Source organism: Mustela erminea, chromosome 2 (genome assembly GCF_009829155.1).
Source record: "Mustela erminea isolate mMusErm1 chromosome 2, mMusErm1.Pri, whole genome shotgun sequence".
NCBI classification, from domain to species: Eukaryota; Metazoa; Chordata; class Mammalia; order Carnivora; family Mustelidae; genus Mustela; species Mustela erminea.
The window spans coordinates 153,421,535-153,448,091 of record NC_045615.1 but is presented as its reverse complement, the minus strand read 5'-3'; the positions used below and the strand labels follow the sequence as shown (position 1 = coordinate 153,448,091).

The 26,557-nt window shown below is 36.6% G+C and overlaps 1 protein-coding gene across 1 annotated transcript; it reads left to right on the top strand.

Moving 5' to 3' along the window:
- The first annotated feature begins 2,271 nt into the window (after positions 1–2,271).
- LOC116585147 (UDP-glucuronosyltransferase 2B31-like) lies at positions 2,272–24,607 on the top strand. The gene is made up of 6 exons (XM_032334474.1): positions 2,272–3,037; positions 7,788–7,936; positions 9,591–9,722; positions 11,622–11,709; positions 19,237–19,456; positions 23,864–24,607. The coding sequence occupies exons 1-6, from the start codon at positions 2,281–2,283 to the stop codon at positions 24,141–24,143; spliced, it is 1,626 nt and encodes a 541-aa protein (XP_032190365.1). The 5' UTR covers positions 2,272–2,280; the 3' UTR covers positions 24,144–24,607.
- Positions 24,608–26,557: the final 1,950 nt, after the last annotated feature.

Genomic DNA, 26,557 nt, shown 5'->3' with positions numbered 1-26,557 from the left:
CAAAGGAAACAAAAGCAAAAATAAACTATTGGGACTACACCAAAATAAGTTTTTGCACAGGGTAGAAAAGCATCAGCAAACCAAATAAGCAAGTAACAGAATGAGAGACGATATCCACAAATGACATATCCAATAAGGGGTTAATATCCAAAATATGTAAAGAACTTATACAATGCAACACCAAGAAAGGAAATAATCCATTAAAAAATGGGCAAAGGGCCTGAATGGACATTTCCCAAAGAAGACAGAGAGGAAGGGATGCCTGGCTGGCTCAGTCAGTAAAGCATGCAGCTCTTGATCTCAGGGTCATGAGTTCAAGCCCCACATTGGGCATGGAACTTTCTTCAGAGGAGGAAGGAGGAGGAGAGGAAAAAAGAGGAGGAGGAGGAGGAAAGAAGAAGAAGGAAGAGAAGGAGGAGGGGAAATAAAGGGGGCACATAAAAAACCTCCACATACTTTGAATGTGCTATGTATTATATACTGTATTATTACAGTAAAGCTAGAGAAAAAGGAAAAAATCATATGATCCAGTGATTCCAGTACTTGGCATTTACTTAAAGAAAACAAAAGCACTAATTCAAAAAGAGATATGCACCCTATGTTTACTGCAGCATGATTTGCCATAGCCAGCATATGGAAGCAACCCAAGTGTCCATTAACAAATCAATGGATAAAGAAGATGTAGTATATGTAGACAATGCAATATTATTCCACTGTAAAAAAAATAATGTTAACTTACCATTTGTGATAACATGGACAGACTGTGAGAGTATTATGCTAAGAGAAGTAAGTCAGAGGGAGAAAGACAAATATCATATGATACCACTTACATATGGAACCAAAAAAAAGAAGAAGAAGAAGAAGAAGAACAAGAACAAAAGCAGAAAGACTCATCAATACAGAGAACTGACGGTTGCTAAAAAAAGGCGGGGGAAGCCTCGGTGGCTCAGTGGGTTAAAGTCTCTGCCTTCGGCTCAGGTCATGATCCCAGGGTTCTGGGATCAAACCCCGCATCAGGCTCTCTGCTCAGCAGGGAGCCTGCTTCCTCCTCTCTCTGCCTGCCTCTCTGCCTGCTTGTGATCTCTGTCAAATAAATAAATAAAATTAAAAAAAAAAAAAAAAACCAAGAGAGGGAATGCAAAATGGGTAAGGAGAGTGGGAGATACAGGCTTCCAGTTATTCAATGAATGTCAGGAGGATAAAAGGTACAACATAAGGAATATAGTCAAAGTTATTGTTAATAGTTGTGTACTGACAAATGGAATCTACACTTGTGAGAATAGCATAGCAGATAGACTTGCTGAGTCACTATGTTGTAGCCTGAGACTAATGTAACATTGTGTGTTAACTATGCTTTAAAAAAAAGTAATAAAAGAAGATTTTTAAAAAGCCCTCACCATACACACACACACACACACACACACAAACTCATGAGGTGTTGGATGTGTTAAATAATCCTGTGGTGCAAACTTTTCACAGTATATATATGAAGCAAGTCAGCACCTTAAATTGTACACCTTAAATATGCACAATGTTATATCAATGATACCTCAATAAACTCAGAAAATAAGTTTTTAATGTAAGAAATTATGCTAAATAAGGGAGCCAGTCACAAAAGACAATATGATGTATAATTTCATTTGTATGAAATACACAGAACAGACAATAAATATGACAAAAAGTAGATAAAATGTTGACTAGAGCTGGGAGATGCAGAAAATGCAGTTTCATTAGAGGGTAAAAGTTCCCATTTGGGATGATAAAAGTGTTCTAAAATTGATCATCATGGTGGTTACACAATTCTGTGAATATAATGTAAACCACTGAATTGTACACTTGAAATCTGACACTTGTATAGCATATGAATTACATGTCAACCAAAATTTTTATTAACAAAACAAAACAAAAATCTCTTGAACCATCATATCCAAGAAATAATATTCACCTGTAAAATAACTTTAATTCTTCTGTTAATGGGACTGCAGACAGTGACCTCTCACCACTGTCACTAGTGTTCTTTCAAAATATATTACAAAAGACAGATAACTTGCACATGTTAGGTCATTGGCTCTTAGTCAGATGATAGAACTTATAAGGATCAAACAGATATTAAACACTTGTGTATACAGATGAAATCATCTGCCTTTGCCGTTTTCCTTATGCCATCCAAATAATCTGACTATTCATATAATGTGTTTACTTTGAAATGTAAGAGTTATACTTTAACTTTGTGATTGATTTCTCCTTGACTTTATATACAAGCAGTGGGACAAGGAAACAATGATTTGCAAAGAAGCATTGCATTCCACCAGGATGTCTATGAAGTGGATTTCCGTTCTGCTGCTGCTACAGCTCAGTTGTTACTTCAGCTCTGGGAGTTGTGGAAAGGTGCTGGTGTGGCCCACAGAATATAGCCACTGGATCAATATAAAGACAATCCTAGATGAACTTGTCCAGAGAGGTCACGAAGTGACTGTTCTGACATCTTCAGCTTCCATTCTTGTTAATCCAAACATATCATCTGCTATCAAATATGAGATTTTCCCTGCATCCATACTTAAAGATGATTTTAAGGATTTTTTCAGCAAAATGCTCGATATGTGGATATATAACTTGGCAAGAGACACATTTTGGACATATTTTTCACAAATGCAAGAAATTTTGTGGAAATTTTCTGATGCTATTCAAAAGCTCTGTGAAGATGTAGTTTTGAACAGGAAGCTAATGACCAAACTACAAGAATCGAGGTTTGACATCATTCTTGCAGACACCATTGGACCCTGTGGTGAGCTGCTGGCTGAGCTACTTAAAATACCGTTAGTGTACAGTCTTCGCTTCTCTCCTGGCTATGAATTTGAAAAGCAAAGTGGACGACTTTCTTTTCCTCCGTCCTATGTGCCTGTTATTTTGTCAGAATTAAGTGATCAAATGACATTCATGGAAAGAGTAAAAAACATGATATATGTGCTTTATTTTGACTTTTGGTTCCAAACATTTAATGAGAAGAGTTGGGATCAGTTTTACAGTGAAGTACTAGGTAAGTCATGTTTCTAATTGGTAGCATGAAGTCTTAATTCCTAGTGCCTAGGAAGGTGAGTTTGTATTAAGTCAGAGGAATTTATAAATGAAATGATGAAAGGATAATATAAAATGATCTTCCAGTCTCACAAATATTATGGAAAGACTTATATGACAGGACCAGTTCCAACCATGTCATCCATTATTGAGTACATTACACTCCAGGAAGTCAATAACCACAAATTAAAGCACTAAGGATTTCTTGAAGCAATTACATATCTATTCATTGTGTTTGTAATACTTTTAATTTTTTTTATTTTTTTCTGGATAAAGTGTTTTAAACTTCCTTTGTTATTTATTAAATACAAGTTGAAAATATTACTTTTGGTATGCTTTACTTTTTAGAATAATTTTAAATGACAGCACATGGAGTCAAGATTTCCCAGATAACCCTTGCCCCCACACATGCATAAGGTTCCCCATTATCAGCATCCCCCACCAGAGTGGTACATTTGTTACAACTGATGAACCTACACGGACACGTTATTATCCATCCAAAGTCTATAATTTATACTGGAGTTCACTTTTGGTGGTGTATATTCTATAGGTTTTAGCAAATTTATAATGATATGTATACACCACTATTATATCAGAGTAGTTTCACTGCCTTAAAAATCCTCTCTGCTGTGCCTATTTCCTACATATCCATTTTACTTTACTTTTCCCATTTTAAAAAAAAAAGACATTAGAGGGGTTCCTGGATGGCTCAGTTGTTTAAGCGTCTGCCTTCAGCTCAGGTCATGATCCCAGGGTCCTCGGATTGAGCCCTGAATTGGGCTCTCTCTCAGCAGGGAGCCTGTTCCTCTCTCTTGCTCTGCTTGTCTCTTCCCCTGCTTCTGCTCTCTTTCTCTGTAAAACAGATAAAATCTTTTTAAAAAAAGACATTAGAAATTTCACTATCTTGATGAAAGCAGAGATGTTAATTGAGGAGTCACATTTTTCTCATACAACTGTCTATAGAGTATTGAGGATATTATTTCCACTTGTTTCCCTTTTTTAATTTAAAAAATAATAATGTTTTGTCATATTACCTCAAAGATTCCTTCATAACTGGAAGAAATATTGGCTCTATCCCAGACTCAGGTATCTATAATAAGAAGTTTCAAACGATCACAAATTCTTTCACCAGGGCTTATAAATCATGCACTAAAGGCCTAAAATCTTGTTGAAGGGTGCACATCCACATTAATAGTTCACATTTTTTGAAAACTATGTTAATCCATTAAAGAAAAATTAGTCAAAATTAATAGTGCACATATCTATTTCCATACTTGATGAAAATATTTCAGCTGTTATTTGCAAATATTATTTAATACACAGATATTATTATGCTCCTAATGTGAACTAAGGGCAATGGTGATTACGAGGAATCAAGTCATATTTTCAAAACTTCACAGTTTTCTTGGAAAATCTAGGCTCTAGGGAATAGCTTGCTAAATTATAGAAATGAGACTGAGTACTCTAAGGAAGGTATTTCCATTGCTTAATTGATTGGGGAGCTCAAATAACTTTACATTTGCATCTGTTACTTTTGCAGCATTTCAAAGGAAATAAATGTATGTTTAATTTGATAGAGGCTTAGGTTTAATAGTTGTTTATGATTGTGAATGTACTACTGTGATGTTAAAAATGAGACTTACACATTGTCTTTCATATATACATAGGAACAACATTATAAGTATGTAAATATATATTTGCATCATTATACATGTTTGTATCATATATGTGTTCTATTATCAAACTATAAATACTTTGAAACATTTTTCAATAAATTATTCCAAATTCCCTTCAGAAAATACTCTAGTATATTCACAATGCATTACTCTTATTTCCTCTACCTGTTGCTTGTTGTAGGGTATTTTTTTACTTATTTATTTATTTACTTTTATTTTTCTTCCAAGTTTTAATATTTTGTATTAACCTATAATGTATTATTTGTCAGAGGGTTACAGGTCTGAATTGTCAGTCTTATACACTTCACAGCACTCTGCATACTATATACCCTCCCCAATGTCCATAACCCAGCCACCCTATCCCTACCTCTCCACCCACCAGTATCCCTCAGTTTGTTTCATGAGATTAAAAGTCTCTTATGGTTTTTCTCCTTCCTGATTCCATCTTGTTTCATTTTTTCCATCACTACCCCTGAAACCCCCACCTTTTCTCTCAAATTCCTCATATCAGAGAGGTCACATGATTATTGTCTTTCTCTGACTGACTTATTTTGCTTAGTATACTACCCTCTAGTTCCATACTGTCATTGCAAATTACAAGATTTCAATTCTTTTGATGGCTGGATAGTATTCCATTGCATATATACATATATGTGTGTATTATATACACACATATATATATGTGTGTGTGTGTGTGTGTGTGTGTGTGTGTATTTGTGTATGTACACACACACACACACATGCATACACCACATCTTCTTTATCCATTTAACTCTCTACAAAAGATTTGATCTTGATAAATTCCCAATAGTTCATTTTCCCCCTTGTTTCCCTTGCCTCTGGTGATATTTCTAGGAAGAAGTTGCTGCGGCTGAGGTCAAAGAGGTTGCTGCTCATGTTCTCCTCAAGGACTTTGATAGATTCCTTTCTCACATTGAGGTCTTTCATCCATTTGCAGTCTATTTTTGTGTGTGGTGTAAGGAAATGACCCATTTTCACTCTTCTTCATGTGGCTGTCCAATTTTCCCAACACCATTTATTGGAGAGACTGTCTTTTTTCCATTGGACGTTCTTTCCTGCTTTGTTAAAGATTTGTTGACCATAGAAGTTAGGGTCTATTTCTGGGCTCTTTATTTTGTTCTATTGATCTATGCGTCTGTTTTGACGTTCCTTTTCGACATTTCTCTGGCTATTTGGAGACTTTTCTGGTTTCATAAAGATTTTATGATTATTTGTTCCATTTCTTTGGGGAAAAATTGATGGTATGTTGATAGGAATTACATTAAATGTGTAGATTACTTTATGTATCATAGACATTTTCACAATATTTGTTCTTACAATCCATAAGCATGGATGTTTTTCCATTTCTTTGTGTCTTCCTCTATTTCTTTCATAAGTACTTTATAGTTTTCTGAGTACAGGTTCTTTGTCTCTTTGGTTAGGTTTATTCCTAGGTATTTGATCGTTTTGGGTGCAATTGTAAATGGGATTGACTCCTTAATTTCTCTTTCTTCTGTCTTGTTGTTGGTGTATAAAAATGCAATGGATTTCTGTGCATTGATTTTATATCCTGATACAAGTTTTAATTTTCATTTTAATTCCGGTATAATTAACAGAGTGTTATATTAGTTTCAGGTGTACAATATAGTTATTCGACAATTCTGTACATCACTCTGCGCCCATCCGAAGTGTCCTCCTTAATCCCTCATCACCTACTGAACCCATCCACTTACCCACAGTGCCTCTAGTAATACCGTTCGTTCTTTATACTGAAGAGTCTATTTCTTTGGTGGCCTCTCTCTCTCTCTTTTTGTCTTTGCCTTTTTTGTTTGGATTCTTAAATTCTACATATAAGTAAAATCATATGATATTTGTCTTTCTCTAAATAACTTATTTTACTTAACATAACAGTATCTAGCTACATCCATGTCATTGCAAATTGTGAGATTTCATTTTTTTAAGAATATTTTATTTCTTTATTTGAGGGAGAGAGAGGGAAAAAGAGAGAAAGAGAATCTGAAGTATACTCCACACTGAGCACAAAGCCCCATGTGGGGCTCCATCCCACGACCACTAGATCAGGACCTGAGCCAAAACCAAGAGTTGGATGCTTAACCAAGTGAGCCAGCTGGGTGCCCTAAGATCTCATTCTTTTTTTATGGCTGGGTAATATTTGTTGTAAAAATATACCACTTCTTCTTTAGCCATTCATCAGCTGATGAACACTTAAGCTGCTTCCATAATTTGGCTACTGTAGATAATGCTGCTGTAAACATTGGAGTACATGTATCCCTTCGAATAGGTATTTTTGTATGCTTTGGGTAAATACCTAGTAGTGCAATTACTGAATCATAAGGTACTTCTATTTTTAACTTTTTGAGAAACCTCCACACTTGTTTCTTGTGGCTTTGATTTTAGCTATTCTGAAAGATGTGAGGTGATATCTCATTGGAGTTTTAATTTGTATTTCCCTGATGATGAGTGGTATTGAGTATCTTTCCTGTGTCTTTTGGCCAAGTGTATGCCTTCTTTGGAGAAATGTGTGTTCATGTATTCTATCCTTTTTTAAATTGAATTATTTGGTTTTGGGGTATTGAGTTGTATAAGTTCTTTATATATTTTGGACACTAACTCTTTCTTCAGGGTTTTCTATAATATTATGCCATCTACAAATAGTAAAGTTTTTGCTTCTTCCTTACCAATTTGAATGGATTTTCTTTTTTTGTTGTTGTTGTCTGATTGCAATAGCCAGAACATAGTTATGTTGAATAAAAGGCATAAGGGTGGACATTCTTGTCTTGTTCCTGACTTTGGGGGGAAAGGTCTCAGTTGTTCCTCATTGAATATGACGTCCACTGTGGGTTTTTCATACAAGGCCTTTATTTTTGAGGTGTGTTCCCTCTAAACCAACTTTGTTGTGACTTTTTATCATGAATAGATGTGTATCCTTGTCAAATGCTTTTTCTGCATATATGGAAATGATCATATAGTTTTTCCCCTTTCTCTTTCTAATGTGATGTTTGTTTTTCCCTTCAGGAAGACCCACTACATTATCTGAGTTAAGGGGGAAAGCTCAAATATGGCTCATTCGAACCTACTGGGATTTTGAATTTCCACGCCCTCTCCTACCAAATTTTGAGTTTGTTGGAGGACTCCACTGTAAACCTGCCAAACCCCTGCCTAAGGTAAGTGATTCCTGTCTCTTTTGTTTTATTTGCTCTGAGGCATTTAACTAGTATTCTATTTAGAAATATCATTCCTCAACAATGTTTGTGTGTCCCAACAGTATCTACAGTCAAATCCAATGTTCACTTGCTCTCACTCCAACATTTACACAATTCCTCATTTGAGTCCCAAGGCTTGACATCTTAGAGCATTAATGGGTTTCTTTGCCTATGAAAACAGGTGTTTTTTGCCACACACCAAGGCTGGATAAAATCTCAGTAAAGATCATTGGCAGAGGGACACCTGCGTGGCTCAGTCAGTTAAGCGGCTGCCTTCTGCTCAGGTCATGATCCCAGGGTCTTGGGATAGACTCCTGCTTTGGGCTCCTTGCTCAGTGGGGAGCCTGCTTCTCCCTCTGTCTCTGCCTGACACTCTGCCTGCTTGTGCTCTTTCCACTGACAAACAAATAAATAAAATCTTAAAAAAATCATTGGGGAAACATGGTTCTCAACATAATGAGCATAGAAAAAACTACATTTTGTATATAATAAGGACCACAAATTCTGCATATTTAATAAGGACCAAATTATTTCTACCATTTATACCTGAAAAATATTCAAAGCATGAAATTTCAAAATGATTCTGTTAGTGTATTAAATGATACTTTATGAAAGAAAGCAATAAGGTAATATGTTTAAATTGATAATTTACCTTAAGACATAAGAAAAACAAGCATCCCTTACTGAATGATTTTATGGTCTCTTCAACATCTCATTGTCCACCTTTTTATTGGTAATAAGATGAAACTAGAATCTTATTTGAGGGTTAACCTAATATCAATTTTGATTGCAAAATGTTTAAGTGCGTATGGTAACTTTCTCAAAGTCTAAGTCCTGAGGTAATACTAGCAAAAGTTCTATTCAGCCTAACACAAGTGTCCAGGAACAGATAAATCCATAAATATAATGTCATAAAACAGAAGAAACGTCTAACACATACTCTAAAGTGGAAAAGCTTCAGGATGTTACAGAAAGTGAAAGGGAGCTATCACAAAAAGACAGATACGGTATGATTACACTGTTACACGAGATATGCGGAATAGTCAGATTCATAGAAATACAAGGTATAATGATAGTTGTTAAGATGGTGAACGAGGGAGTGAGAAATTGTTATGTAATGGACACAGAATTTCAGTTTAGCAAGATGAAAAAGTTCTGGGATTGGTTACCCAGCAGTGTAAATATAGACATATTGACTGCATACCCAGGAGTAGTTAAAATGGTACTTTTCTGTGTGTATTTCACCACAGTTTAAAGATAAAAACAGACATTACTTTAATAACTCCTGATACTATTTGGTATAGCTCCTTAGCTGCTTGAAGATTTTTTTTTTTTTAGATTTATTTATTTGAGAGAGATATGGGGGATAGGGGAGGGGAGTTGAGAGAGAGAAAGAGAGAGAGAGAGAGAAGACCAGCAGATGCTCTGTGCAGATTCTCCCATGAGTGTAGAGCCAGCCTCAGGGCTCAATCACCCAACCCTGAGATCATGACCTGAGATAAAATCAAGAGTCAGATATTTAATTGACTAAGCCATCCAGGCACCACTGTAGAAATTTTTTTAATAGTGTTTGCTATGGTGTTCTTTTGTAATCGAAGAAATTTTTTCTTCACAGGAAATGGAAGAGTTTGTCCAGAGCTCTGGAGAAAATGGTATTGTGGTGTTTACACTAGGGTCTATGATCACTAACCTGCCAGAGGAAAAAGCCAATGTGATTGCATCAGCCCTTGCACAGATTCCACAAAAGGTTAGATAAAGTAACTTAATCCTATACAACTACTTAATGAGTCTCTTAAACTGTGTAAAGAGTATATTTACCCTTTCCTTCATGACCTGGAAACCATGATGATAGCTCCAATTTATCTCAGAGATGAGCAAAATATACGTGGCAGATGGTAAAGTAGTACAGAAGGTGTTTTGACAATAACTTTGGCATTAACATTGAGATCAGAAAGAAAGATATTTGGGAGGAATATATTTAGGAGATACAGTGTAACATTTGCTATTAGAATGTATCTTGGGCAGATACAGAAATCACCAAATTCTGTCCTGTCATTCCCTCCTTCTCCTTACAGGATTTCCAAGGGCACTAAATAACACATAGATGTTCACTGAGGAGTTACATTTCAACAGTTATGTTAAGCAGGAACTGATAAAAGTCTGAAAAGCTTCATGCAGTTTATGCTTGCTGGATAATCCAGGTTTTTTTTCCTTCCACTCGCTTTTCGAGAAAAGCCAACTCAGTATGCTGTTCAGAGAAAGGGCGGCCAAGGCTCACCAAGCTATGTTTTGGCAATCGCCCAGCCTAGATGATTCAGGGAAAGAGAAAAACTGACACAAATGGTGGAGTGGACCCTGTTAAGAGTAAAATAAATGAAAAGGGAGGAGATGAGTCCACCCCTCAAGGTAACCCTGAGCTTAGTAATATGTGGTTCCAAAAGGACTTTAACTTAACAGAATAGTAACTCCTCCTGATTAAGGGAGGAAATGAAATATATTAAGGAGTCAACCAGCAACAAGCCTAGGAAGGGAAAATTCCAAATGCCTCTTTCTACATAAAATATAGTAGTAAATTATTTTCTGATATATAGAAAACACCTGGAGTATTTGGATGTTTGTGAACTACTTTTTGGTTTACTGATACAGTTTCTCTTTATGCTAATGTTCACTTAATATCTAAAGTTACTTAAACATTTGCATAACAAATATGTGTTAACCAATGTAAACCATCGTCCAATTTATGTGGATTCCAAGGGAATTCGGAAATCAATCTATCTTGGTACTGGGAATGGAAATTGCTTGGGTATAGAACTCATATTAATCCATGTTATCAATGTTTTGTAGTGCATCACTGAAGTGTTAACAATCGGTTAAATAAAATGTAGCGTCATCACAGTTTGGGATGTTTCTCAACAGCTGCACTGTTATTTCTGAAGTTCCAATAGGCTCTTCTTTGTAACATTTAAAGAATTTCCAAACCAAGAAATAGTATTAATAATCTGGATTCATGTAAAAAATTACCTTTTTCTTGGAGGTAGTGCCTAATAATTAGTAATGTAAAAGAAATTTTATGTACTAAGAGAAGTTATTTATATTAATAAATTACTGGTAAGCAGAAATATTTATTTCGCACAAACAAGAGATTGCATATTTAGCTTTTTTGTATATCAAAAGACGTAAAACTCTAATAAAATAACATATGGAACAAGTGGATATACATGAACTCCCTCCTGTAACACTTCAAAAGAAATAAATAGGTAATATTACATTGGAAGATGACAGCAATTATAATAGATAAAACAAAACAAATGTGTAGATCTTAGTAATTTCCAAGTTGTTTGCACTAGAATTATAACTCTCTAAAAATTTCTTAAATACTTATATTTCTCACTGTTAATCTCATTTGTCTAATCTCTATGTGAGAAACCTCATGATTACATTCATACCTGATTGAATATAAAAATAAGTTAAAAATGTGGGTATTTTATTATACCAGCATTTTGGTAGTCTCATTTTTAATATTTTTGTCCTTATTTATATCAGTCAGTGAAAGAGGTCTAACTAGATTATCTCTTAATTTATTAAAATTCTAATACACTATAACTTCAAAGTTTCAACTTATGAAATAAGGAATTTTCTTTAACAGGTTCTATGGAGATTTGCTGGCAAGAAACCAGACAACTTAGGACCAAATACTCGGCTGTATGACTGGATTCCCCAGAATGACCTTCTTGGTAAGAATCGGGAGAACATTAAAAATAATGCAAAACAAAATGATAAGAGTTCCCAAGAAGCAAATTGATTGAATATTTACTATTGAAAAATCCAAAAACAAAACTTACCTTCCTTACATTTATTTTGCAGTGCTAGCGGGAGAAAGATCAGATACGGCATGTTATTATACACAGTCACATTCCTTATGGCCAGAATCAAAGTATCTTTATTTCAGGTGTAGTTACTTCTCAAGGGTAATTCAGATTTTAATTTTTAATTTAAATTCAAATAGCCAGCATAGAGTGCATCATTAGTTTCAGTTGTACTTTTCAATAATTTATCAATTGCATATAACACCCAGTGCTCATCACGTCAAGTGTCCTCCCTAATGTCCATCATCCAGTTACCCCATCTCCCATCCACCTAGCCTCCAGCAACCCTTAGTATGCTCCTATAGGGACAAACCATAGGTTTGCCTCCCTGTATGATTTCTTTCCATTCTGTTATCCCTCCTTCTCCTATGATCCTCTGTGCTGTTTCTTATATTCCACATACGGGTGAAAGCATAAGATTATTGTCTTTCTCTGATTGACATATTTCATTCATTATAATACCCTCCAGTTCCATCCCTGTCAATGTAAATGGTAAGTATTCAGTCTTTCTGATGGCTAATATTCCATTGGATAAATATACCACATTATCTTTATCCACTCATCTGTCCTTGGATATCTCAGCTCTTTCTACAGGTTGGCTATTGTGGACATTGCTGCTATAAACACTGGGGGTTATAGCAGTGCTCCCTTAGATCAACACATTTGTATATTTGAGGTAAATACCCAGAAGTGCAATTCCTGTGTCATAAGGTAGCTCTGTTTTTAACATCTTGAGGAACCTCCATAATATTTTCCAGAGTGGCAGCACCAGCTTGCTTTCCCACCAACAGCGTAAGAGGGTTCCCCTTTCTTCACATCCTCACCAACATTTGTTGTCTCCTGTCTTGTTAATTTTAGCCATTCTGAGTGGTGTAAGGTGGTATCTCACTGTGGTTTTGATTTGTATTTCCCTGATGCCAAGGGATGTTGAGCAGTTTTTCATGTGCCTGTTTGCCAAATTTATGTCTTCTTTGAGAAATGTCTTTTCAGGTCCTCTGCCCATTTCTTGAGTGGATTATTTGTTTTTTTGTTTTTTTGTTTTTTGTTTTTTTTGGTATTGATGTAGTTCTTTATAGATCTTGTATATCAGCCCTTTATCTAATATGTCGTTTGCAAATATCTTCTCCCATTCTTTAGGTTGCCTCTTTCCTCTGCTGTGCAGGAATGTATTATCTTGGTGAAGTCCCAACAGTTCATTTTTGCTTTGTTCCCTTTGCCAATGGAGACATGTGAGCAAGAAGGTGCTGTGGCTGAGGTTGAAGAGGTTGCAACCTGTGTTCTCTAGAATTTGGGTGGATTCCTGTCTCACAGTTAGGCCTTTCATCCATTTTGAGTTTATCTTTGTGCATGGTGTAGGAAATAGTCCAGTTTCATTCTTCTACATGTGGCTGTCCAATTTTCCTAGCACAATCTATTGAAGAGACTGTCCTTTTTTCATTGCATATTCTTTCCTGCTTTGTCAAAGATTAGTGGGCCATAAAGTTGAGGGTTCATTTTTAGGTTCTCTCCTCTTTTCCATTGGTCTAAGTATCTGTTTTTGTGCCAATACCACGCTATCTTGATGATTACAGTTTTGTAATAGAGCTTAAAGTCCAGAATTGTGATGCCACCAATTTTGGTTTTCTTTTTCAACATTTCTTTCTTCAACCTTCCTTTCAACAATCCTTTCTCAACATTTCTTTTTCAACATTTGGGATCTTTTCTGGAGCCATACAAATTTTAGGATTATCTGTACCAGCTCTTTGAAAAATTTTTATGGTATTTTGATTGGGATTACACTGAATGTGTAGATTGTTCTGGGTACCATAGACTTTTTAACAATATTTATTCTTCCAATCCATGAGCATGGAATATTTTTTTTTTCATTTCTTTGTGTCCTCCTAAAATTCTTTCAAAAGTCTTCTGTAATTTTTAGAGTACAGACCCTTTACCTCTTTGGTTAGGTTTATTTCAATGTATCTTATGGTTTTGGGTGCAGTTTTAAATAGGATAGACTCCTCAATTTCTCTTTCTTCTGTCTCATTGTTAGTATAGAAATGCAACTGATCTCCGTACACTGATTTTATTTCCTGCCATGTGCCTGAATTCCTGTATCAGTTCTAGCAATTTGGGGGTAGAGTATTTGGGATTTTCCACATAAGGTATCATGTCATCAGCAAAGAGTGAGAGTCTCACTTCCTCTTTGCCAATTTGAATGCATTTTATTTCCTTTTGTTGTCTGACTGCTGAGGCTAGGACTTCCAGTACTATGTTGAACAAAAATGGTGGGAGTGGGCATCCCTGTCATATTCCTGACCTTAGAGGAAAAGCTCTGTTTTCCCCCCATTGAGAATGATATTCACTGTGGGCTTTTCATAGATGGCTTTTATGATACTGAGATAGGTTTCCTCTCTGCCGACACTCTGGAGAGTTTTAATCAAGAACCATACTGTGTTTTGTCAAATGTTTTTCTGCATCAATAGAGAAGGACATATATGGTTCTTGCCCTTTCTTTTATTAATGTGATGTATTACATTGATTAGTTTGTGAGTGCAAAACCACCCTTGCAGCCCAGGAATAAGTCTCACTTCACTGTGGTGAGTAATCCTCTTAATGCACTGTTGGATCTTATTGGCTACTATCTTGGTGAGATATTTTGCATCCATGTTCATCAGGTGTATTGCTCCTTTTTGGTGGGGCCTTTGGTTTGGAGATCAAGGTAACACTGGCCTCATAAAATGAGTTCAGAAGTTTTCCTTCCATTTCTATTTTTTGCAACAGCTTCAGAAGACTAGGTATTATTTCTCCTTTAAACGTTTGGTAGAACTCCTGTGGGAAGCCGTCAGCTCTCGTGTCTTGTTGGTTGGGAGATTTCTTCTTATTATTTTAGTTTCCTTCCTGGTTATCAGTGTGTTCACATTTTCTATTTCTTCTTGTTTCAGTTTTAGTAGGTTATACATCTCCAGAAATGCAGCCATTTCTTCAAGATTGCCTAATTTGTTGGCATGTAGTTGCTCATAACATGTACTTAAAATTATTTTTATTTCCTTGATGTTGAGCATGATCTCTCCTCTTTCATTCATTATTTTATTAATTTGGGTCCTTTCTCTTTCTTTTTGATAATGCGAGTAGGGATTTATTGATGTAATTAACTCTGAAAGAACCAGCTTCTAATTTCATTGATCTGCTCTACTCTTTTGGTTTCTATTTCATTGATTTGTGCACTAATCGTTATTATTTTTTTCTTCTGCTTGGTGTAATCTTTATTTGCTGTTCTTCCTCCAACTTCTAGAGTTTTAAAGTTAGTTTGTGTACTTGAGACTTTTCTAATTTTTTTTAAAAAAGGCTTGCATTGCCATGTACTACCCTCTTAGGACTGCCTTTGCCACATTCGAAAGGTTTTGAACAGTTGTGTTTTTATTCTCATTGGTTTCCATGCAACTTTATAATTCTTCTTTAATATCCTGGTCAACCATTCATTCTTTAGGAGACTTCGCTTTTACCTTCAAATGTTTGAGTTCCTTCCAAACATCCTCTTGTAATTGAAATCAAGTTCAAAGCATCATGCCCTGAAAATATGCCAGGGATAATCCCAATCTTTTGATATGGGTTGAAAAACAATTTGTGACCCTGTATGTGATTTATTCTGGAGAATGATCCATGTGCACTTGAGAAGAATGTGTATCCTGTTGCTTTAGATGGAATGCCTTATATATCTTTGAAGTCCATCTCGTCCACTGTGTCATCCAAAGCCCTTGTTTCCTTGTTGATCTTCAGTTAGATGTCCATTACAGTGAGTGGGATATTGAAATTCCCTATTATTGTATTACTATCAAGGTGTTACTTTAATTTGATTATTAATATACATATATAAATCACTGCTCCCAAGTTAAAAACATACATATTTATAATTTTTCGATCTTCTTGTTGGAAAGACCCTTTACTTATGATATACTGTTTCTCCTCATCCCTTTCTACAGACTTTGGTTTAAAATCTGATTTTTCTGATATGAGGATTGCCACCCCAGCTTTCTTTTGATGCCCATTAGCATGAAAAATGGTTTTCTACCCCCTCACTTTCAATCTGGAGGTGTCTTTGAGTCTAAAATGTGTCTCTTACAGACAGCATATCGATGCATCTTGCTTTTTTAATGTAATCTGATACCCTGTGTCTTTCAGTTAGTCCATTTAGCCCATTTACATTCAGAGTAACTATTGAAAGATATGACTTTAGTGCTATTGTACTAACTGTAAAGTCACTGATTCTGTAGGTTGTCTCTGTTCCTTTCTGGTCTATGTTACTTTTGGACACTCTCTTCACTTAAAGGATCACCTTTAATACTACTTTTAGAACTGGTTTAGTGATCAGAAATTCTTTGAGATTCTGTTTGTCCTGGAAACCTTTGCTCTCTCCTATTTTGAATGACAGGCTTGCTGGATAAAATATTCTTGGTTTCCTATTTTTCTTATTTAGCACTCTAAATATATCATGCCAGTCGTTTCTGGCTTGCCAGTTCTCTTGGATAGGTCTCTGCAAGTCTAATGTCTCTACTTTTGTAGGTTATGGACCTCTTGTCCCAAGCTGCTTTCAGGATTTTCTTTTTGTCTCTGAGATTTGCAAGTTTCATTGTTATGTGTCAAGGTGTTGATCTATTTTTATTGATTTTCAGGGTGATTCTCTGTGCCTCCTGGACTTGAATGCCTGTTTCCTTCCTCAGATTAGGGAAATTCTCAGCCATGATTTGCTCAAATATGCCTCATGGACATTTCTTCCTCTTCCTCTCAGACCCCCAAAACTCTAATATTATTTTATTTATGGGATCACTAATTTATCAAATCCCCCCCTTACCCTCTGGTTTGATTAGTTGTTTTTCTTGCTTTTTTCTGGCTTCCTTCCTTCCTTTCCATTATCTTTTCTTCTGTGTCACTGACTCTCTCTTCTGCGTCATTTACCTTAGCTGTAAGAGCATCCATTTTAGATAGCATCTCAGTTAAAGTATTCTTAATTTAAGCCTGATTAGATTTTATTTCTGCATTAAGAGATTCTCTAGTGTGTTTTATGCTTTTTTCAAGCACACTTGGTAACTTTATAATCATTATCCTAATTTCCAGCTCTGGCATTTTAATTATATCCATATTGCTTATATCTATGGTGGAGAGTATCACCTATAGTTCTTTCTTTTGTTGTGATTTCCTCCTTCTAGTCATTTTACCCAGAGAAGAATGGAAGAAAGAGACAACAAAATAAAAAATATCAACCACGATTGAAATGAAACACACACTAGACAAATCCAAACAGGTCAGAAACTAAAAAAGAAAAAAAAAGGTGGTTAGAGAGATTATAATCTCCCAGGTGGACAAAACATAGTGATCCACTTGGTTCAGGGTGTATTTTGGTCTATTACAAGACACTAAATCCCAAAACTGTAAAGAAAGCAAAACTTATATAAACAAAAATAAAATTGCAACAGTGAAAGGAAGCTAAAAATGAAGAATAAATCTATAAAATGTAAATTTAGAAATGAAAGTTTAAAAATACTTAAAAACAAAGAATTAATAAAATAAGAAACCAGTTGTGGTGCCTGGGTGGCTCAGCCACTTAAGCTATTGCCTTTGGCTCAGCTCATGATCTCCAGGTTTTGAGATTGAGCCCTTCATCTGGTTCCCTCCTCAGCATGAAAACTACTCTCTCTCTCTTTCCCTCTGTGATTCCCCTTTGCTCATTCTCTCTCTCACACACGTATAAACAATATGTTTAAAAAAATAATAACATAAGAAACCAGTTGAAAAAGATAAAAAGAATAAAAGAATAAGAGATTTTAACCTGAAAGTTAAATGACTCGAGAAAAAACTGAATTCTATATACTATTTTCTCCCAGTGCTGGAGTTTTGAAGTCCTCTGTGCTCCAAAAACTGGGTGTTGCTATTGTTTCTGCTGGTCTTCTAGGAGAACCAGCTGCACTGATTCTCAGATGTCTTTGCCTGGGTAGATTTGCACAACAACTTGCCAGGGGCTGGGCTCAGTGTAAGCTTTCTGATTGCTCTATGTGACTCTTATTCACTGAAGACCCTCTGTGCCTCTTTGGAGGATGAAAATAAAAATGGCTGCATGCCAGTCTTTAGCCCTGTTGCTAAAAGATCAGAGCCCCTTCTCTTCAGCAAGTCTTCAGGGATAAGCAGTTTTCAGTTCTGTGTGTGCCAAACTGCAGGCTTGTGTGGTATGCACCCACACTGATCCTCCCAGGGAAAAGTGGAGGGTCACCACATTTCTGCCCTTTGGAGGTCCCCCACATAGAGAATGGTCACCCGATCATGGTGCAGTTTGCAGTTTATGGCAAACTGAGCTGAGAGCCCCCTCCCTGTCTCACTGAACATAACTGGTTTCTCTCCTCTAATGGATTGGGAATTCTGCAGCTCAGGCACCTCTGTTCTTTCTGTGACCCCAGGGATCCTGAGACCACACTGTCCCACCTAGGATTCTGCCCCACTTTGCCACCTGAGCACTTTTCAGGAAGGGACATCTCTCCCTGGAACATACTTCTAAAGAGTCTGAATTTGCCCTCCAGGGCTAAATTACTTTCTGGTAGCTTGTGGACGCTCCCTCCCCCTACCATCTATCTTCCGAATATACCCTCAGATTCATTTTGCTGCACCTCCCACCTTGCAAAAAGTGCCCACATTTGTAGAACTTCAGCAAATCTGTTCTTACATCTCAAGTTGAATTCATAGGTGGTCAGAATGGTTTGATAGTTATCTGGCTAAATTCAGGGACAAGATGAAATGAGGTCCCTTACTCTTCCACAATCTTGCCTCTCCCAATAAATTTTTAATAACTAAATGGATCATCACTTTGTCTCCTGATTCTCCCACTTTATTCCTATCATTTCTCATTCTGCATGGCTATTTAGTGCTAGTGAAAAATTATTCCCAGTGACTCTACACTTTCTCCAGGAAAACACCATAATCTTTTTCATGAAGTCATAACACATTTCATGATAAAGTACAGTCTTTCTTTCCCCTGACTTGAACCACCACTCTCATACTTCCTTTTGCCTTGACACTCTACATGTTAGTTTCAGTGACTTTACTGTTTAAGAGACTATGTTCTATGTTTTAACATGCCACCTCCTTTTCTTTTATTTCTTTTATTTTTTTTTTGAAAATGCTCTTCTTTATCCAGAATTTTCCCTTTCAATCTGTCTGTTCAGCCATCATATAACCATTTTTCAAGTTACAACTGCCACACCAATTTTAATTTACTTCTCCAGCATATTTTTGCTCTTCTTACTCTGGCATCTAAAAGACATTTTAATGCTATTTCATATTTATTATACTATGTGCCTTATGTTGCTAAATTCTCTTTTTTTTTTCCTAAGAATTATAATTACTAATGTGCTGAGATTCATCCAATCCTAGGTCATCCAAAAACCAAAGCCTTTGTAACTCATGGTGGAACCAATGGCATCTATGAGGCGATCCACCATGGGATTCCAATGGTGGGCATTCCCTTGTTTGCGGATCAACCTGATAACCTTGCTCACCTGAAGGCCAAGGGAGCAGCTGTCAGTCTGGATTTCCACACACTGTCTAGTACAGATTTGCTCAATGCATTGAGGATGGTCATTAATAACCCTTCGTGAGTATTATAATTTTTTTTCATTAATAGTATTTAGAGATAGGTTCTTCTATCAATGATGACTATGCATTTCATCCTATATTTAAGAAGCTAATTTTGAAATTTTAATATATATAATTGATCTTAAATCTACCTTTATTTTCAACCAGACATTTTTTGCAAAGTTGCTTTTTAACCCCATTGATTTAATGGGCTGCAACAATTTTCTATATGAGCAAATGCAAAAGTTGTATATGGAATAGTAAGGACACATTTTTAAAAAATATGATAGAATTCCTAGAATGAAAGAATGAAGAATTTGCAGATATGTAAAATAACTTTCAATTCAGCAACAAAAATTTCCAAAACTATAAATCTTTTTGCCCAAAAATTAATTTTTATTTTTATTTTAATATATTTTATAATATGTGATTTATGTACCATAATATTTAAGGTACAAAAAATCAAACATATGTAGTATGTTACAGAATTATGAAGCCATGACTATAATCTAAGTTTGGGACATTTTCATTAACCCAAAAAGGAATTGCATATGACTTAGAAGTCATTTCCCATTCCTCTTGCCTTAAGTAAACAATCTTCTTTCTGGCTCTTCTAATTGCTGTATTCTGTATATTTCATACAAATGGAATCATACAATTTATGGCCTTTTGTACGTGGCTTCTTTCGCTTGGCATATTTTCAAGTTTCACTGATGTGGTAGTTTTGCATTGCTGAATAATATCCTATGGTATGGATATATTACAATCTATTTTTCATTCATCAGTTCATGAACATTTTGATTATTTCCACATTTAGGAATTATAAAGATTACAACATATGTTATTGTGTGAACAAATTTTTTCACTTCTTTTGGAAATGAAAGGAAATTTCTGGAAATTCTAGGAGTAGAATTGCTGGTCATATGTTAACTCTGTGAAGAACTGCAAAATGAGGGACGCCTGGGTGGCTCAGTTGGTTAAGCAGCTGCCTTCAGCTCAGGTCATGATCCCAGCGTCCTGGGATCGAGTCCCACATCGGGCTCCTTGCTCAGCGGGGAGCCTGCTTCTCCCTCTGCCTCTGCCTGCCATTCTGTCTGCCTGTGCTCACTCTCCCCCCCACCCATAAATAAATAAAATCTTTAAAAAAAAAAATAAAGAACTGCAAAATGATATCCAAATGAGATGCATCATTTTACATTTCCACCAGCTGAGTATGGGAGATTCAAGTTCTTTACATCATTACCAATACTTGTTATCATCTTTTTTTTTTTATAGATTTATTTATTTATTTATTTGATAGAGATCACAAGTAGGCAGAGAGACAGGCAGAGAGAGATGAGGAAGCAGGCTCACCACTGAGCAGGGAGCCTGATTCAGGGCTCAAGCCCAGGACCCTGAGATCATGAACTGAGCTGAAGGCAGAGGCTTAACCCACTGAGCCACCCAGGTGTCTCTATCATCTGTTTTATTATAGACATCCCAGTGGTTGTGAAGTGCTCTCTCCTTGTGCTCTTGATTAGCATTTCCCTTAGAGCCTAAGTTATTAAGCATCTTTTCATATGCCAGTTGCCATCCATTTATCCTCTTTAGAGAAATGTCTATTCCAGTTCTTTGATAATTTTTAAATTTGATGATTTGTCTCACCTTATTAAAGAACTTTTTATGTGTTATGAAAATAACACATTAGCAGATAGATGATTTGATAATGTTTTCTTCCATTCTGGTTGACTTGATTTTTCACTTTCTTGATTGTATCCCTTGAAGAGAAAACTTTTTAAAGATGATAAGACAAATAAAGAAATTTTCTATATTACACAGGAAAATAATGTGTGGGAATTTGTAGTGCCTAGCACAGTAACCACTGATAATACTATCAGTATTAATATTATATTAGGAGGGTATCATCTAAAGAAATAGCGAAAAATGTGTTAACAAGAAGAAAATGGTAGAATAATGAATTAATAAAATACTTTAAATAGATAAGAAAGAAAAAGAAATATATGGCAGTTTGGAGAAATAGAACGGAAAATAGAGAATGAGACAGTAGGTAAAAATATAAATATGCCAGCACTTACATTAAACTTAAACAGATTGCATAATTTAAAGACAAATGTTGTCAGAATGCATTTTAAAAACTATATACTGTTGGGTGCCTGGGTGGCTCAGTGGGTTAAGCCGCTGCCTTCGGATCAGGTCATGATCTCAGGGTCCTGGGATCGAGTCCCGCATCGGGCTCTCTGCTCAGCAGGGAGCCTGCTTCCCTCTCTCTCTCTCTCTCTGCCTGCCTCTCCATCTACTTGTGATTTCTCTCTGTCAAATAAATAAATAAATAAAATCTTTAAAAAAAAATAAAAAAATAAAAACTATATACTGTTTATAAGAAATGTTCACACAGAAATATAGAAGAGTATTTTAAGTACAAAGTTAGAAAATGATCTATTTTAGCAGTAACCATTTAGAAACATGTTGTGCCTATGCGACTATCAGACACAGTACTCCAGAATCACTAACAAAAATAAAGATACATATTTCATAACGATACATAGACTGATCTATCAAAACAACACAAATTAGTACCTGGTGACACCTACTACGAAAATATCAAAATGCAGCACATGTAGACAAAAGAAAAAACAAATACACAACTCTATAGTCATAATATTGAGTTTTCAAACATCTTTCTAATAACATAGAAAAAGAAGACAAAAAAAGAAAGAAAGAAGAAAGGAAGAAAGGAAGGATGGATGGACGGAGAAGATAATGGAATGACTAAATTCCTAAATGATTTCAAGGATTCAATTTGAAATAAAACTATCTGACATACATATACATCATAATATATAACACGACAGAGAATACATATATGTCAAGGATGGAATAGATACTGGAATTAACCATATGCTGGGCTATACACCAAGAGTAAATTTGGAAAATCTAAATCATCAGCAGTATACTGTCCAGCCTTACTGGAAGTCACTTAGAAATTGTCAAAAAGAAAGATAATGGAAACATCTCTAAATTTTGGAAATTAAGCAATATACTTCTACATAATTCAGTCAATAAAGAAATCACAACCCTAAATAACCTTCTTCTCAGCAATTGCACTTTCACATTATATAGAAACACAACTGTATTAACATGTAAATCTAAAGAAATACACAAGATTTTTATGAAAGCTTTAGTAATAACGACTAAAAAATTGTTAACACAAGTGTCCATTGATCATTAAATGAAGAAATACTCTGCGGTAGTGCCAAACAATGGAATATTATACAGTAATAGAATTAACCGACAACTATTAGACAAAAGACAAAAGGAAATGAGTGTTATCTTGTTATTCTGATCCATAAATAATAAAAGCTAATCTATGATGGCTAAAAAAGTCAGAGAAGATGGGATCCTCCTGGATAGTGTGTGATACCCCATATCAATATCTTAATAGTAGGTATATTATTTTATCTACTTCACAATAATATTCTAGCTAATTTTGAATTTATGAGCTATTCAGTTAAGTCTATGTGCATTTTTCTTATGTTATATATTTAAATATTATTATGGAAAATATATTTTAAAATTCTAGGTTTCAAAGAGTAGCACACACACGCATGCACACACACACATCCCAAATGTCTAAGGGTGCTTTGATAGTGTGGCCCAGAAAACCCTTAGATGGAACACAGAGCTGGGTCATCAACATGTAGAAGCAGCTTTGGAGTGTTGCAGGAAAGAGTGTCCAGCACAGAGACAGAGGGGACAGGAAGTGCAAAGGTGCTTAAGTGAGGACATGTTTGGCAACTTTAGTGAACTCCTAGCAGGCTTTTATGCCTGCAACAGAGTGTACATGGGACAAAGTGACAGGAGGAGAGGTTGCCAGGGGGCTGTATCTGCAAGATCCTATAGTCCAAAACCCATAGCTGTATTTTATTCTAAAGGTAATGAGAAGCCAGATGGAAATTTTGAACAGGGAAGTGCCATGATCTGATATCAGTTTCAAAAATCAGACTGGCTACATGATGGAAAATAAAGAGTAGAGGGTAGAAGAGTGGAGACGGAGACCAGTGAGGTGGCATTTTACTTACCATGACACAATTCCCTTTGCTGCTTCATGAGGTCATTCGACAAGAGCATTCCCACCATCTTATTTACAGCTGTTACAAGGGCCCATAGCATTTCCTCTGTTAGAAAAGATCAAACTATCCTCACTGCACTTCCATTTTCACTTCTTAGAATAGTTGGTGATGGGAAAATTCCAATTTAAATGCCAAATCTCCAGTGCGGATCCAAATAAAAAACATACGGTTTCTGTAACTCTATGACATATATTTTGAACCATTTGTATGGCCCTTTTCAAAAACCTTTCATGGGAATTATACGATTAGGCAAATGAGCTTCCTTTCAATGTCGGTATCTTTATGTTTCTGTTTAGATACAAAGAGAACGCTATGAGATTATCAAGGATTCACCACGACCAGCCTATAAAGCCCTTGGATCGAGCTGTCTTCTGGATAGAGTTTGTCATGCGCCACAAAGGAGCCAAACACCTGAGGCCGGCCTCCCATGACCTCACCTGGTTCCAGTACCACTCTCTGGATGTGATTGGGTTCCTGCTGGCCTGTGTGGCAGCTGCTATATTTGTCACCACACAGTGTTGTCTGTTCTGTTACCGGAAGTTTGCAAAAAGAGGGAAGAAGGAAAAAAAGGAGTAGTTACATCGGGGGCCTCAAGCTGGTATGCCTCACAAATGGGACTCATCCAGTTTATTCCAGCAAGAAGCCGTGAGAGAAGGTTTCTTCCTCCTGTGACAAAATGACCTTTCACCACTTAGCTTCTCAGAATGAAATCTGTTTCGAAGGGATTTACAGCCTATTTAAGAGTTAGAAATGTCATGCCAAAAGGAAAACTGGGAAAAAAATAAATAAAAGAAAAATAAAACTGTATGGGTATTTATTGAAACTTATTATTCTAAATCAAAAGTCATCTCCCACCAAAAGTTATTGATCTTAACTGTGTTTCAAACATTGTGTATGGACCCAAGAACATTATGAAAGCTTTGCAGAATATCTTTATTATCGTCAAATACTCAGAATATGTTAACTTAATTTGGGGCTAGAATATGGTAGTTTTGTCCTTTGCTAGAGAAATGACAGGTAATTAAAATTGTGTAAAATGATTTATTTGTCCATTTCATTTTGGGAGACCACTGATTCTCCACAGTAAGATCCAGCCTCATTGTCACTCCTTACCTAAGAACAGGGCAAGTTCTTGGGTTACATCCAACTTGCCACTTTCCAGCAGAACATATGTGAATTTAGAAATCTACCACCTACAATTTTCCTATTATAAAACTGAGCTTCTCATCCGGTTAAGCTTCTGACTCTTGGTTTCAGCAAAGGTCATGATCTCAAGGTGGTGAGATCAAGAGATCAAGCCCCAGAGTTGGGCTCTGGGCCCAGCAAGTAGTCTGCTGAAGGTTATCTCCCTTAGCTTCTCACTCCCCCTGCTCCGGGGAACTATCTCTCCAAAATAAAAAAGAATCTTTAAAAACAAAACAAACTGAGCTATTTATGACAGACTTCGTTTCATTAACTTATTCTCTTTACCTCACAGTCCTTTAAAAAGATTTATTTGGTGGCTTCCACGATCATTCTACCCTTTGATAATGGCAGTAAAGTCTCACTTGTAGGTTGGATAATATAGGACACACTCCCTAAGGAACTTACTGAACTTTCACTCTCTCCTATTGAGAGGGAAGGGGCTGCCATGCCTACCAGGGAGGGAGTCATTACCTTGTAGGCTGAAGAGGCCCATTAGGAGGAGTACCTCATCCCCTGAAGCAGAGGCTGGTGGCCAGAGTCTGATGACTTGTTCTTGTGGCCCAGAAGGATGCCCAGGGTGGATGTGAGATGTGGCTCCAAAGTGCTGCCTCAGTTGGGCATGCCCAGCAGTGGCACCTGGAGGTAGCCTCCATGCTAGTAGTGGGCTTTCATGAAGTTGGCTGTCCCCAGACCTGTTCTGGTACTCGGCAACCCAGTCCAGGCCCCTGGACCCTGTGGATTAAGACATAGCGAGAATGAACAGCCTGGCTTGCCAAGTGCTGCATGGCTGGCAGCCCTTGGCCAACCTAGTCTTCACAACTTCAGCCTGGCTGTGTGCCTCAGTTCACCCAAAGGTGTACATGCCCTACATGGTACCTAGCCGGACACTGCTATTTCTAGTACGACTGGGGCATGTGGCTGATTGCACAAACAATGGTACATTCACTACCTGGTGAACATCTCCTGTGTGCTAGCTACATGGCCGCTGCTGTGGGCCACTGCCCTGAGCTTAGAGGGTCCAATCACCGCCCACCACTCCTTCAGTGGGCCTTGCCACAGCTTTGTATTCCGCTGAGCACCCCAGCAAAGACTGGTGACCAGCCATGCAGATAAATGTCTGGGTTCCTGGTGCCATTACTGAGATCCTTGCCGTCTGCAAGCTCTGAAAGGGGGCATGGATCACCGCAGGCCTGGGCCTCTCTTGACATGGCAGCCTGTTCTTCTCTGATGCCTTCAGAGGACACTGCTGCTGTATTGAGCTGCAAAGCCACAGTCCCACATGCAGCTTGCAGGGAGGGGCGTGCTATGAAGCTCTCTATGGCTCCTGAGCCTTGGCTAACATATACTTAAGGTCAGCATGTTGTCTAGTAAGACATTCTTTGGCTTTTATTTCTACGTCAAGTGGTAGAATATATCCTACAGAAGTAAGTGTTTTAAAATGTAAATTGTTTTACTTACCTGTGAAGTGATCATTATAGTAAATATTCTTAATTAATGCCAGAGTGAGATAATTACTACTTAGCAAGCTAAGGAAACCACCTTTATATTCTGTCAGTTTCTCTTATAAATGGCTATTTTTTTTTAATTAACTTCAGGGTCCATCTTATTTGAACTCATGTAACACTTTATTTTATGGCCAGAACCCCAAGTACTATAATGAATTGAGGTGAAACAGTGACCATTCTAATCTCCTTCACAATCTCAGTGAAAACCTTTACCTGTTTCACCAATATTCCCTGGTATTGCCTTACTATAGATAAATATTCTATCAAATTAAGGAAATGCCCTTCCGCTAAAAAAGAAAA